The sequence below is a fragment of the Anarrhichthys ocellatus genome, unplaced genomic scaffold (assembly GCF_004355925.1).
Source record: "Anarrhichthys ocellatus isolate YVR2014 unplaced genomic scaffold, GSC_Weel_1.0 scaffold129, whole genome shotgun sequence".
Taxonomy (NCBI): domain Eukaryota; kingdom Metazoa; phylum Chordata; class Actinopteri; order Perciformes; family Anarhichadidae; genus Anarrhichthys; species Anarrhichthys ocellatus.
The window spans coordinates 316,928-333,017 of record NW_022280159.1 but is presented as its reverse complement, the minus strand read 5'-3'; the positions used below and the strand labels follow the sequence as shown (position 1 = coordinate 333,017).

The window sequence follows — 16,090 nt, the reverse complement described above, 5'->3', positions numbered from 1 at the left end:
CTCTCTCGCAAACACACCCTGCACACACTTTCACATCCAAATCTTTCACCAGTTACTCTCCCTGACATCAAGCTAAGTAATCTCAGTCGCACACACACACACACACACACTGATTAATGCACGGTGACCCGCCTGCGCTGCGACACTGCCAAGGGGCGAGGTAAGCACGGCATGTCATGGGCCAATCCAAAAGCAATTGCTGCTTTCAAGAGAAAACAACCATGTGTTTGTGGGATGCTGGATGTTTTTGGCTGAGGAGGGAAACCAAGCCCACTGACAAACACCGCCACCACTCACGAACCCTGACGTCACAACGACAGACCAGAAGGTAGAAGAGGGCAATGACCTTTTGTTATTGGATATTAGTTTGGTCTAATGTTTGCAGCGGCATTGCTCTTTAGATATATATGAATGCATCAGGGCAGCTAATATTAGAACATTTCTTCCCCTTCCTAGTTTAGTCCTGCATAGTCATGTGAACTAAACACACGGCTAAATGAAACATTAACAATTCAAAAAGATACTTCTTGTATCATTTCATTGAAACTGGAATTTCCATGAACATAATTTTGTTTCTGTAGTGAACCTGATACTGGATCAACATCCTCATACATGATACACCAAAAAGTCTCTCCTCATTTTTCGTGTGTTTTTCTGAGAAAGTCCAACAACACAATTCATGCTCGTTACATGCATATAGTCTTTTCAAAATGAACTTCTGTCTTCACAAGAAACAACTAAGTACAGTTTAGGCAACAAAACTACTTAGTTTGGTTTAAAAAAAATGATAGAATACTTAGTTCGCTTTAGGATAAGATCTTAAAATAGTTGGTTAGGTATGAAGGTATATTTGTGTCTTTATTACGCAAACAAAAAAAAATGTTTTAAAAGCAAATTTTTCGCACTGCAATCAAAAATCAAGTTTCTAAGTGAAAATATATAAACTGAGAATAATTTATTTGTTAGTTTTGCTTATGAAACTAGAATTTTTGGTTAAAAAAATAAAATCTTTGGTTAAAAAAATAAAATCTTTGGTTAAAAACAAAACAATCTTTGGTTGAAAAAAAATATCTTTGGTTGAAAAAAAAAGCTTTGGTTTCAAAACGAAAAGCTTTGGTTTTGAAACCAAAAGCTTTGGTTTTGAAACCAAAAAACTGAGTTGGGTGTAGTGGGCGGGGCATACACTGCTGAATGTACCAGGAGTTTCTATTGATCGGTTTGACTTGTCTCTCGGTATCTGCATCATCTAAACAGTGGGGGCTACATGTCAACACAGCAGCCCTTCATGTCGTTCTTAAAAAGAGACTCCACGACACTAACAACATGAGAACAAAGTGAAGTGCTGCTATATTTAAAATAATTTTGGCAAAACAGAGCAGTCAACTTACCTCCATGTCACCGTAACCTCCTGTCTGTGTTTAGATGATGCAGATACCGAGAGACAAGTCAAACTGACCAATAGAAACTCCTGGTACATTCAGCAGGGTATGCCCCGCCCACTACACCCAACTCAGCTTTTGGTTTCAAAACCAAAGCTTTTCGTTTTGAAATCAAAGCTTTTTTTTTTCAACCAAAGATATATTTTTTCAACCAAAGATTGTTTTGTTTTTAACCAAAGATTTTATTTTTTTAACCAAAGATTTTATTTTTTTAACCAAAAATTCTAGTTTCATAAGCAAAACTAACAAATAAATTATTCTCAGTTTATATATTTTCACTTACAAACTTGATTTTTGATTGCAGTGCGAGAAATTTGCTTTTAAAACATTTTTTTTTGTTTGCGTAATAAAGACACAAATATACCTTCATAGTTAGGTTTAGAAAAGATTGTTAAATACTTATTTAGGTTTAGGCAACAAAATGACTTAGTTAGGTTTAGGAAGAGATTGTGATTTGGAATAAAATAAAAAGTGGCGTTACTTAAGTACGGAAGTTATGTGACAATTAAATTAACGTTGACTTCTTGTTTCACATGGTGCCGAATATCAGTCTCCTGGATAAAGAATATATATATTTTTTTGCTGTCTTTAAACTTCCCTGTTCAAGATTACATGGATAACATACAAATTCATTTTGTGGCATATCTATTTACTATTTACGCCGCATCCATTTTCATAGGTTTACTACGAACGCTGCATGAGAACAGCCTGGGCAGATGCAGGTTCAATCAAAACCTGACTGGTTTGGATTAACAGCTAAATTATCCACCCACTCTCATAAAGTAGCAGGTGTCTACAGTGTGTGTGTTGTCCAGAGCTCTCAGATATTCTTAACTTGTGGAGCTCTTATTATTAAAGCAGCCACGTAACATCCTTAATCTTGTGTAATTGTAGCCCTGCAGTAGCCCTGCAGATTCATGAATTTAGCAGCAGAGTTAGGCCATGTCCATACTACTCCGTTTTTACTCCGTTTTTGCTACGTTTACACTGAGCGGCCACACTACGCCGGAGTTTTGGAGCACCCTAAACGGAGGAGTCTGAAAACTCCCCCGAGGTTGGAGGTGTTTGAAAACTCCGGGGTTGCGTTTGCGTGTGGACGGTCGGATACGGATGTGTTTAGAAGAAATGACGCCCACTGGATTGGTTATTAGCAGCCATGACGTCTCCGTCCCTGATTCGTCACACTCACTATCACGTGACCCGTACCCGGAAGAAAACAAACAGGCAGGGCGACCAGCGATTCATTTCAACATGGATAACTAATTTCAAGCGTTGCTGCTAGCACAAGCTGTTGTGCAGTAAAAGTCTGCATTTCTGTGGAGGAAGCAGCTGTTATTGGAGCGATTAGCGAGCGGCGTGACCAGCGGCGTCATCAGCCCAATGGAGCGGCCAAGCCACAGTTAGCCGTAAATGCTATTCAGAGCTACGAGTGAGAACAACAACAGTTAGTGCCTCATTGTTTTTAGATTCTAATGAGAAGACACGCTGCTTCGTTTTACTTCTTCCGTTTGGTAGCCTTGAGAGACCTTAGTCTGTAAGTATTTCTTTATGAAGCATGAAAAGATGTACGAAGATATATTCTATTCTCTCTTTTAATATAGCATTTGTGTTGTATTAAATGCTAATCGCGGTTAGCATTTCTCCATTGGCGGTAATGTTAAAATTAGCTTAGAAGCTAGCTAGTCGGACATGTTACATGATGTTCAGAGCTACGAGTGAGCACAGACAAAAACACAGAGGAAACGAGTGAGAGACGTGTGTTGACGACATTTATGGACCATAATCTAGTAAACGTTTACGTGTAAGTGTTGATTTTAAAGTAAATTTGATGTGAGAGAGAGAGAGAGAGAGAGAGATAGACCCACAGCGCTGTAACTAAGTCTGAAAAATAAAACTTCTAAAACTTTCCACGAACTGTGTTTGAATTTATAGAGGAATATTTTAGAGGAAGATCTTAAGTATCAAATACAACCTTTCATTATTGAAGACTACTTTATTACTTTGTCGTATTTTTTTTAAACTCAGCAACCAATCTACTTCCTGTTTACACCGTCACGCGCATGCCCAGTGTACGTTAATGGTTACGTGCTGCCCGTCTTCGAAGGTTGCCGTGTGGATGCAGATCAATTCGAGAATGATGCTGAAATGGCCGTGTGGACGGAGATCGTTTTTATTTGACAAATCTGCTTCCAAGTAGAAACGGAGTAGTATGGATGTAGCCTTAGCCACCTGTGAAAGTCTCTAGTAGCACTGACAGGTTTGTAAACCACAGATTGCATTGTGTCAATTGTCTCAGGTCAAACTAACTGGTCTAAACAAAAGGCCAAAGAGCCTCTCAACATTATGTCTTGGTGCCATGATGTTAAACACCCAGAGAGCTAATTCCCCCGAAACAACCCCCCCCTCTCCTCTCTTTTAATAAATCAGCAGATGCTGTCCTACATCCTCCTCCCCTGTAAGGAGGGCTGGATTAGTGGAAGGGTCGGCCACAATGGAGAAGGATTTTATTTCTATATTTGAAATATTTGGCTTCCTGGTGGAGCAAGGAAACACTTTTTCCCTCTTTTAATATAAAAAAAATCATACTTTTGTCTCTGCCAGTTGTAAGACTGAGATCATGTGTTTGGTTGTGTTTTTGTCAGTCTGTCCGCAGCTATCTCGCATAATACTTAAGACTCATTAGTCTAATATTTTCTGTGCTCAGTTGTGGCTGAATGCTCAAGGACCTCTCATGGTGCAGTGATTCACACTTTTTGAAAAAAAAATTGTATTGACTGTTTTATACCGTCATTGACTGCTGACTCTTCACTCCTCTTAAGCAGCAGGTAGTGATCAACAACTGCTTCACTAGCAAAAGGCATTTCTGGCCATCTGCTCGGCTAGAAAAGAGCTTCACCTAGCCTGGCTCAGGCCTCATTTTGGCCTTTGTCATGGCTGACAAACTGACATCCAAAGAAAAGTTTGGTCTCATTTTAAACCGGAGCTTCTGCAGATTAATTCCATAACTGATATTTTATGATCCACTTAAGTTTGTATCAGACTCAGTCTAGTCATCCAGTTTTTTGTTTTTATTATATTTCCATTTTAATGAGGCCCCATAGTCCTCTTACATTAAAGCTGTTACGAGGATCTTTCATTTTGTGTCGATTTTGGCAGTCTCCCTGGACAAAGACGGTTGTGTTTCTAACCCCCTTTAGATCCAGCGGCACACCAACAACCAAAAAACGTACAAAATGACACATTGTAGCACAATACAGCATATGTGTATAAGTGACGGGTGTTTCGTTTGGAGTTGGCGTTTAAGCTCGCTTGGGACCGTGGCACTGTTGGATAGCTTTTCCCCACACACCAAGCATAATGGAGTCGGTGCAGACGGATCCCTGGTGAAAGTAAATCCAAACGAAAGATAACTTTTACTGTATTGCCTTGAGCTCATCATTTTTTCTTTATTTTGACCACCACTCATACAAGGCTTTTCATCTGTGTTAGTTTTGTCCAGGGCCCAGTTCAGAGGTTACACTTTTTTCCTTTTCAAATATTTCTCCATCGCTGTTCGTCTTGTCACCACAACCCCTTCCATTATTTATTTCTACTGTCTTAAATTAACAAGGTCATTATTGCGCTACCTACTGCCACCCATTGGCATGGAAGAGTATTTCATTACTTAGCCAGCCACTATATTGCTCGCTCAGACGCTCAACAACAATGGCAATTATTTGCAGCAACTAAAATATATTTTTGGACCGATTAAGTGAAATTGGACTTTTTCCCATGGCACACCAGACGATCTGTCACGGCTTGGTTAAAAATCACTGCTTTAGAAAACCACTCATTTTTCTTTAATTTGTTTCATAACCAGTTTAAAGTTCCTTGTCGTAACTTTAATTCACAAGGGTTATAAAGCCATGCAGTGTGCAACGCTTTATTTACAAAAACTGCTGCAAACATCCATTGCACTTTCTTAGAAGATGTTCTAATTATTTCATACTACAAAAAAGGTTTTCTTTTTCCAGCTCAGACAAAAACAAAAAGTTTCACAGCAGCCTGATTTTCTTCAAAGTCAAAGATCACAAAAGAAAGTTTGGTTTCTGTGTTCATTTTCCCCCAAAAAATAAAAGGCACTAAGCTTATCAAAAATGTTGGTGAGTGGGACATCTTGGAGACAGAATTATTATGTTCTAGTGGAGAGTTTCTGATATTTAACATTCCCAAAACAGTTAACTTTAGTAGATGTTTCATTTGAAATTATGATAACTACATAACACTAATTCAAAATAAAAGTCAGGTCAACCCGGGGGTAGTTATAATTAAAAGACCAGGATTTGTTTGTGGACTTAATTTAGAAATGAGATCATTTTAGTGCTGCTGATTTTCTTTCAGTTTTCAGATTAGTTTTAATGGTCTCATTGCTCCTTTCTTTTAAGAGTTTTTAAGACTCTAAGAGTCTTTCATCCATGTCATGCAAAATTATCCTGAAGAGCCCTGTGGAGGGCTGGGGCACTGAGATATTGGGTTGCAGACGAATATGCACAGATAAGACCCAAAGGGACTCTTGACCCCATGTCTCTTGCCTCGCCATCCACAAAGTGCCCTCTGAGAATGTTTTCACTGAGGCCTTTTGACCCCAGTCTTTGGTCTGCCGTCACCTCCGTTTAGAGTCTGACGAGGTAATGTGGAGGAGGACATAGCCTAGAATCAAGAGCCCTCTCTCTGATACTTGGCACTGACAGACCCTCCTTCACTCTGCATCGCTCCTTAAAACAGAAAAGTTGAAGGCACACATTTGACCTGGAGGTGTTCATGATGTCCCTGATGGCAAGAAAGAAAAAGATGAGAAACACTGATAATGTCAGACCAGGGCTAAGTGAATCTGAAAGATCTTTGAGTGTTAAAGATCGGCTTCTCTTAAAGCACTACAGCCAAACTGACTCTGGAGAGAATATAATGATGTCAACACACATTTTCTCCTGCATGAGCCTGAATTGAAGTTCCGTGATGACAATGAAAATAATTTAGTTGTTTAAATTATTTTTTTAAAGGAAAAGAAAGAAAAAATTGCTCCTCGCAATAAATAATTCTATAACTGTCCATTGATGCCGCAGCGGGCGGGTGTGATCTCAGTGGGAGGTACACCGGGCTGCTTTAAAATGGCAAGGGGGGGAAGTTGTGGCGCTCACAAATAGTGAGAGAGGAGCACGAAGCGAGGCTGAAGGGAGTGGGGTTGACAAGCAGGAGTAAACAGTGGACTAAGATACCGGGGTCGGGCTCCCGGTCTGCTGCTGTGGAATATACGACAAACATCTGGCCCGCACGGGGGATGTACCGGAGGAGCCGGCAGATGCTACGGGAACATGTTTAACTGTGTCTCCAACAGCGTGGTGAGTAACAAGATATAGAAAGTGTCCGACTTCAAAAAGATTTGACTATAATAATATAATAATAATAAATAGTAGCCCTACTCATATCACAGCATATCTGAACTAAATAGACTGAATTCATTCATTCTGAAAAAGTTATTACCGCAATTGAATTATTAGACTATGATTCTTTTCGTATAAATCCACCATGCAAAAAAACCCTCTTATGGAGGATTGTATAGGGCTATTTTTCAAGTTATTTACATTTTTTTATTATTATTTTGTGCCAATGAAAAGGTGTAAATCTGTGTGAAAATCATTTAAACATGTGCTGTTACCCCACTTACCAATATTCCATTGTGTAACCGAAACATAATACAGTGAAACCATGTAGGTCCAAATCATAAATGAGACATTAACAATTCATTTTAGATGCCAAAACAACAAAACAAAAATACAGGGCTAATGCGTGCAGGATTTATTATTTAGTTTTATCCATTATTTGGTTTACACATTATTATATTCCGATCTCTTTTGATGAGAGGTCAATCCAAAATGTACTTAGGCCGACCTGTATTAGTATATTCACATTATTTATCCAACATCCAATAAAAGCAGCTTAACATTACAAAATGATAATTATTCCAACAGCTATCTTTGGCCCAAAATGTAGTGTGAAGGGTGCAGAATGTGAGCCAATTATATAATTGTGATTTTATCTAAATTTGTGCTTTTATTATTGTTATTCCGATTGATACTACTACTACTTATATTACTAATAATAATGATCACGTATTATGATTTCCATTAGCGTTATTATTTATTTTTTATTATTTATTTTCATTTGAACAGATAAAAGGCAGCATTGATATGTGACCAGAGTTTCTCAGGTGGAACTCCTCTCGTTAAAAAGGTGTGTTTAGGTGAACACACCGGGCCGTCTCTGACACAAAGCCAGAGGTAAAGACTCGTCAGCGCCCAGCTGATGGCTCCTAATCATGTGCACGTGCGCGCCTGAACACAATTAGTCAGAATCATATTCAGCTGTGCGCGAGGCCGGTTTCCCCGAGAAGGATTAGCTAATTGTGCACATGGACACTTCGTTATGGCTTCCATTGCAAAGTGAATCGTGGACCAGTCCGGTCCACGTCTGCAGCGTCCCACTCCGACATACGGCAGCACATAAATAAAAATAAAGACACACAAAAAAATTCCTCCAAAAAAGTTTGAGCGAGTATTTTGTTTTGGGTGGGTCACCTTTATTAGCGCGTGGGCTTATGACCGGTTGTCATGGAAATATGAACGGGACTGTGGCACCTTGGTCGTCATTGTGTCTCGAGCATTATTCCGGACTCGCCAACACAATGTATGAGGATGAGAGGAGACCTGCGGAGGATGTTTTCACTCAGCTGCAACAAGGAAACATTTATGTCGACACAGTAGGTGTTTCACTTCCTAACCTGCTACTTATTCTTTCTGAAGTCTCTCAGCTTGTAGACGTTGTGTGAAGGGTCGAAATGTAGCTCGCGCGCACTTCAAAGTGGCGCTAAATAAAGCCACGGGGCAGAACATTTAGCCTTTTATAGAAACATATATTATGCTAGCCAAACAACGCTGTTTTATGTTCACACGTCTCATAAGTCGGACCTTTGTTTTATTTGAGTGAACTTTCGTCAAACTCAACGACGCGCTGAATTATTTGTGATATGTATTTTATGAAATTATATTTATTTTACTCTAACACGGTTAAACGCTGAGTGTGGTGAGTGACATTGTCAGACTGTTTGCTTCTGACAGGGTTCCTCTGGGCCTGAGGATATTTTCGAGGAGGATTCCTACTCTCCGTCCTCCCTCTCCCCGTCCTCCTCGGCCTCCGTCTGCACTGTGGGCTCCCTTCAGGGGAAGACCCTGTGCACCTCCTGCGGCCAGGATATAGTGGACAGATACCTCCTCAAGGTCAGACGCGCACATAAATATGAATAAACAAATATATGTATATACTGTATGGCAAGATGTGATTGAAAACAAAATTAGGCCAAGGTAAACTAAAACAAGTACAAATCAGTGTGTCACTTTACTTTAGGATATTTGTTTTAATTAAATGGACTCTTTTTGCTAAGTGTACATTATTCCACCCTACATAGATATTATTTTCTTCTTAAAAGTAAGAATAATGTAGGCTGAGGCTCCTGGTAAGGCAAACAGTTTTTTTGGGTATTTTAAACAATTGTTTTGTATATTTTACAGTTAGTCTTTAATTGAGGAATAAGCTATCTGAATTTTAAAACTACAAAATTATACACCAGAATACTCAAATCCTGCAGTCTATGCTATGCACTCATAGTTACATTCCTTGATAAGCATATTAGCATATAGGCTAAGTAGCTTGTGACAACATTCTGGTGAATAACCAGTAGGATCATCTGAAATTGCAATAACTAAAATAAATGCATTGTGAAGAATGTGAGCATCCTCTATTGCCATCAGTTATAAAACACACCATTAAGGGATGTGTAAAATGTCACTTGTAAGTTATATCATGTTACATTTTTTCTCCATCTCAGGTGAACAACTTGTGCTGGCACGTGCGTTGCCTCTCGTGCAGTGTTTGTAACACATCGCTGGGGCGACACGTGAGCTGCTACATCAAGGACAGACAGGTGTTCTGCAAACTGGACTACTTCAGGTGAGTCAGTCCTGACACACTTTTATCTCCATGACCTTCCTTTATAAATAAGCATCATGTAAGAAAAGACTGAGGGTTCTTGACTAAACATTATAATACCTGACCAGATCATTTAAGAGATTAACAGTTACATCTGAAAATGAGCTTTTCATACAGTCTGTAAAAAATTGTTTAGTAAATATGTGCTTTTCAGCTCTGTGGACAAAACACAGAGGAAGGAAAATATTTAGTGTGCACACGTTCTGTCAACAAACACAAGGACGGTGTGCTCTGTGTTTGAGGTGAAGATCACTGAATTGAATTCAAGCATCATTTCTATATTCTGAACTTATCCCATCCTGAATGTCTGGGACTCAATGACAACATGCAAAGAAAGACAATACCATCCTTCAATCATTCAATTGTTGGATCTGAATCTGATAGATGGATAAACCTCAATCTAGAAATTTGCTTCTTTTTTTTTGTGCACAGACTTTTTTGAACATAGCTTTTATTTAGTTTTTTATTTTATTTTGACTAACCGTTAAGAGGAGGAGTCTCTCAATAGAGTGCACATTACTCCCAGAGCCCACGGAGGCCGAGAAGAGCTTTAACAAAGACTGAGCTCTGAGGAGAAACGGGAGGCTCAACATAAGGAGGACACGGGTATCTGTGTCTCCGAGAGCAGACAAGAGAAAAGGCTGCACAGCTTTATCACCCGGGGGAAATGAATATTATCGCTCCAAAATACATAACCATTTGTTTACAAAGGATTGGTTAATTTTGCGATTTCGGGCTATTTTGCTTCCATGAAATCTCTTCCTTCAGACTAGTGTAAGAAAATATGCAAATTACACTATCTCTATTTGTGTCTGTAGATTTCTCCTAAATTCACCAAAAGTTACCGTTAGTTAATACATAATTTGCATATTAAAACATATCATTTCAGAAAACTGAAATATTTATGTAATTTCACAACTTGTATCTTTTAAAGGCCGTTTCTCTAAATTCGATTTTTCTTAGAGTCTGAGCCAGAAATCTCCTCTTCAGTAGCTCTTGCATATTATTATTATTATTATTAATATTACTACAGCATTAATATATCATTAATGATATATATATTTTTTTAGTGGCTGTATTTTCTGATTTCTGGACCGATAAGAGAGATCCAAAATTCCCTCTGTGAAAACCTTTGACTCTAATACATCACAAAAAATAAAACAATCATTTTGAACCTGGCTTCAATGTTCAGATGTGTTTTTTTGGAAATGTATGCAAGTTAGTACATATTAAAAAGGATCATGTCTCATTTGCATTTTTAAACATAACTTATCAGAAGACTTGTAATACAACAAATAATTGTGTTAATATAGGTAATAAAGTGGTGAAGCTTCATGGTGATATCTATTCGTTTAAATATTTCCCCTATTGACCTGTAGCAGGGTGAGAGTGAGACTTGCTCAGAACATCTCCTTAAAGACTGATCGCTTGATGATACCATCACTGATCAATAACCTGATCACATCTCAAACCAAAGCTGAGGGACTGTTCCACGTCTTTATTCAGGAGGTATGGGACCCGCTGCGCCCGTTGTGGCCGTAACATCCACTCCAGCGACTGGGTGCGTCGGGCTCGAGGCAGCACCTTCCACCTGACTTGTTTCTCCTGCACCTCCTGTAAGCGCCAGCTGTCCACCGGGGAGGAATGCGGACTGCTGGAGAACAGGGTCTTCTGCCGGCCCCACTATGACATCATGATGGAGAACATCAAACGCACTAAAGAAAATGGTGAGTAAAGGGACGGGTAACAAGGGACTGGTTAAGCGATGGTAGACAAAAGTCAGAAGATTGATTCTAAATAGAATATAACTTAATGTTATACAAATCTCATTAATCAACCCACTGTGGCTATGTGCAGGGGGCAGCTTTGATACCAAATACTCGAGTATGTGCCAGTGCTTTGGAAGACGCCCACAGGAGAAAGCTCTTCTGAAACAGGGCCCATATTTCCAACATGTCAAATGACCCTTGTTGCACGTCTTGTCTTCAAGAGCAACCCAAAGTAGACGATGAGGAGGCAGAGAAAGACGAGTCCAGCACCATGACCAGACCTGCTAAGAGGGCCAGGACCAGCTTCACTGTAGACCAGTTACAGGTACGGCCGAACCGTGTGGCTCAACTTGTTTGCTGCTGTGATTTACTGGGCTATTTCTCTTCTGACTGCAGTGCAGGTGGGAAAGAAATAGTGGAGCAACAACTATTTTGGACAGACCAGAAAATTACACAATTTTTAACAAGTTGACATGATGCGCTGTTTCACATTTTCCATACAGTTTAACACAGGTGGTAATAGACCCTTCACACAGCAGCTGATCTTGATAAGTCACAGCAGGATAAACAGGTGTTACTGATTAAATGAATTATGCTCCCATTGCATGTAGTGTATCACAGCCGTTCTAGTGAGCCAGCGTGCATTGTACCGGAACACTGACCCACCTAAATGCAACAGGGCTATGTTTTACAGGGCTATTAGTCACAGGTGTAACTGACGCTATTAGTCAGTTACACCTGTGAAAGTTACCAATGCAATGAGCACACAGCTGCTTAGAATGATATCAATTTCTAAGTTTTTCAGTACCACACTTTTATCTGCTGCCAGTAGGTGGGGCTGCTTTGCCCCACTTGGCAGTGATGCTATGATTAGTAGGGATATCCAGTATTCCACCTCGGTATCACATCTGTTCATCTCACTGATAGACTGTATTTCAGCAAGCTGCACACCCAGGTGAATGTCTCAAAACAGAGTTAAAATGAGAGTGAATGTTTGACTTAGATTAGTTGACTTCAAATGAATGCTATGTTGCTCTGTTACTGCTGAATGTGTACATATGTGAGTGTATTCAAAGTGAATGTATGGGCCAGTAACATTTGGTCACTAGTTCTGATGTTGTCTGCCCTCTAGTCTACATTGTATTTAAACACAGACTGAGCTCTCAGTGCAGGCGTCTATTCTAATCTGTTACTACCAACATTATCAAACTCAACAAAACATTGAACCATGTTAACGTGTTCCCCTCTGTCATCTCTACATGTGTAGGTGATGCAGACTCAGTTTACTAAAGATAACAACCCAGACGCCCAGACTCTGCAGAAACTGGCAGAGAGGACCGGTCTCAGCCGCAGGGTTATTCAGGTAAAGCCTCTCACTAGTGAACACCAAAACATTTGATGGAGAAATCAACTTGGGATAAACTTGGGCAAGAATGATAGCTTTGTACGGTGAAGCTGCAGGACCCAGGAGTCAAATCTTGCAACCAGGCTCTAAATCCAGTTATCAGTCTGTTCTCCCTGTTCAGGTTTGGTTTCAGAACTGTCGAGCTCGTCAAAAGAAATACATCAGCCCAAATTCTGCCTCCTCCCTGATGACATCGTTTGCTCTTGGCCAGCTGACGCCACCTTTGATGGAGGACCTGCAATACACAACCTATATTTCCCCAGACGCACCCCTCCTCACCACACTGACTTATATGGATGGTGAGAAACAAAGCTTTTTAGCCCAGTGCTAACAATATGAATCCTCAATAAAAGAGCTGTGTATAGTCTGTACGGCTGCAAGGTGAAAGCCTACCTAAAGGAATCACAGAAAATAAATGTTTATTAAAAACATGTAGTTATTGTCACAGAAATAACATTCTGATTTGAAGTAACAGTCTCTCAATTGCATTCATCATTCATCATTCTTTTGACTCCCTTAGTCCAAAGTCCAGACCCACTTTTGCTTCAGCCACTCATGTCCCATTCGCTGACACAACTGCCAGTCAGCCATGCCTGAGCTAGACCCCGCCTCTAGACAACAGAAGACAATGATTGGCTGATGATGGGACTCTCAACTGTGCAAAAATAACAGCAGTTAATCTAATCAATTCGTTACATTTTCACTGCCTAATGTGAGAGCAGACACTGACTTAATTTCATCGGTTCACACAGAGATTCACAGAAGGCAGTGAAAGTGTGAATGAAACTTTTGTTAATATGTATATGTTGTGCATTTCTTTGTGTTTAATTTATTTAGAGAAAAATGATGATATGGCACTTTGTCAGAGAAAAGATGTAAAACTGAGTACGAATTTGTTTTCAGTTAAGTGTTTATTTAAGGATTTCTTTGAGGATAATGAAATTGTCAGTTGGGCACTCTCAAGAGAGACAGACATGCGTGGGTCCTCCTGTATAAAGACCACTTCAGGAACAGCTTCCACTGCAAATGAAAACCAGTGGAGATCACACGTGTTGTGTTACTGACAGAGAAATGTGTAGAAAGACCTCATGCATACTGTCCTTTAAATACATCCACATGTCTTATTTAGGAAAAAAGATTATTACAAGCAATGCAACGTTTATATGTTTTCTTAGAGTGGGAATGTTCTAGAAGCCATATATGAAGTGCACACTGGGAGAGATGGACCTTCACATTAGATGTTTGACATACGGGACATTAAAGTCTGTGGCTGCAACACAAAGCTTTGTTTGATGTGATAAGCTTTCTTTCCTGGATCCACTGGCGTTCTTCAGAGATGTGTGAGCGATGGAATGTTTCTAGTGTGACAAGCTTCTGAGGAGGAACTCTTGTTCTTGTTCTCTCCACTTATCTGACAGTTATAGTCACTTCTTCTGCAGATTCAGACTTTATTATCGGAACGTCGATAATGATGCAATCTGTTAAATTAGTTCATTTTTTTAGTTTGACAAGCTCTCAACTTTGAAATGCTGCTTACATTTTCTGCATTTGTAGTTATAATAATATAGTCTATACATATAATCATAGAACTGCTCTGTCAGGAGCCATTCTGCTGCATAACAATAACTACATATTGATAATACCTTGACATGCAACACGTCTCCTGGGAGATTTATGCATATTAAAGTCTGCTTAACCATCAAAAGTGTAACTTTTGAATAAAGACAATGAAAGATTTCCTATACTGCCAAAAATAAAAACAAAACTCTTTCTCTGTAATTAGAAATGAATCATGTATTTTGATGATTAAATGAATTAAAATCTTGACTCTGATCCCAGCATATCTTCTGCATACTTCTTGACAGAATTCTGGTTTGTCCTTAAATGATATATAATATGTTAAATGTTTGACGAAGATGTTAATGAGGATGTTATTGTTAAAACTGTTTAAATTGTAAATCATTTTAAAGATTGCCATCTCTGGCCAATTTGTCAGCATTAAAGTTACACTCTCACAGTAATGACTTAAAGTAAATATATATCATAATTATTCATTTAGATTACTGTGTTTTAGAGTAATTCTAATGATTGGATTATTAAGGAAACACTTTCAGGCCTTTGATCTTATAAAGACTATTAAAACCTTCGGGTGATATTGTGTCCGTTCAGCTTCTGAAGAGCAGTTTCCAAACTGCTCTTCGATGCTTTTTCAACTTTCCTACTGGTGACAAATCTCCAATTCTTGGGCATGCGTATTTGCACATGGCATAACGCCTGCTCTTATATGGTGTTTAGGGGGCGTGTACCTATGCTGATAATAATGTGCCAACAGTAAATTAAGAGCCACACTCTCCAGGAAAGCTGTCCAGAATGCTTCTTCGTGCAGAAAAGCTTGAGGGAAGTCTCTGTAAACTCAACTATCCACAAACCTAAACACCTTTGTGCTGTTTACTTCAGAGTCAGTGGCCAGGGTCTCTCCTGAATTAGAAAAGTCAACTCACTAGGTCTCTGATTGCATTCTCTCTCATCCTTCAGAGGTCTTGGGGTACATCCCAAGTCTCTTAATTGCATCCCTGCTTCCCTCACTTGCATCCTTTCCTTGCGTCTTTGGGTACATCCCAAGTCTCTTAATTGTCATTTCCTTGCTCCTCGATCCTCGCTTGAACCGGAAGTTGTTCTGCACCGCCATATTGACGGCCGTCCCAAAGCTCTTATTTAGCTCGGAGGAGCGAGGATCGAGGAGAGAGGAGGGATCTCCGAGGAGCCATGAGCGAGGACCCACGAGAACAGACCTGTGGGTGACTGTGGCTAAGTGGATAGCAGGGCCGTCTTTCAATCAGAGGGTTGGCGGTTCAATCTAGCTAGTCGCATGTTGATGTGTCCTTGAGCAAGACACTTAACCCCAAAATTGCTCCCGTAGCTGTGCCTACGGTGTAGAAATGTGAGACTCTGAATTGTAAGTCGCTTTGGATAAAAGTGTCTGCTAAATGACTGTAATGTAATGTAACAGCCTTCCGGGAAGTCTTTTAACGGCTGACACGCCCCCTCATTGTTCATCTGTGTGATTGGACGCTGCAGCCGATCGGACTGATACGATTTTTTTCAACATGTAAACAGTGAAGACGGATTGCAGATTAAACTCGAGCTTTATATTTGATTAGTTTTCTGATTCAACATCTGGTTTAAATAAATGTTCATTGTAGATCTAAACAACAAAAGGACCACAAACAACTTTCTTCATTTATTAGAAAGATTTGTGTTTTCATGAGCTGATATTTCCCTCAATAACTTTCATTATGGATACAATTAAAGTCAGAGAGAGCTGGATAAACTAAACCCTTTATATATATATTATATAAATATAATATATATATATATATATATATTATATAAAT

At 39.4% G+C, this 16,090-nt stretch overlaps 1 protein-coding gene across 1 annotated transcript; it reads left to right on the top strand.

The window, feature by feature from the left end:
- The first annotated feature begins 7,905 nt into the window (after nucleotides 1–7,905).
- Nucleotides 7,906–13,977, top strand: LOC116399808 (LIM/homeobox protein Lhx8-like). Its single transcript, XM_031877227.1, has 8 exons — nucleotides 7,906–8,235; nucleotides 8,594–8,752; nucleotides 9,361–9,482; nucleotides 11,028–11,248; nucleotides 11,512–11,615; nucleotides 12,558–12,653; nucleotides 12,817–12,994; nucleotides 13,216–13,977. Exons 1-8 carry the CDS (start codon nucleotides 8,074–8,076, stop codon nucleotides 13,290–13,292), a joined length of 1,119 nt encoding a protein of 372 aa, XP_031733087.1. The 5' UTR covers nucleotides 7,906–8,073; the 3' UTR covers nucleotides 13,293–13,977.
- Nucleotides 13,978–16,090: the final 2,113 nt, after the last annotated feature.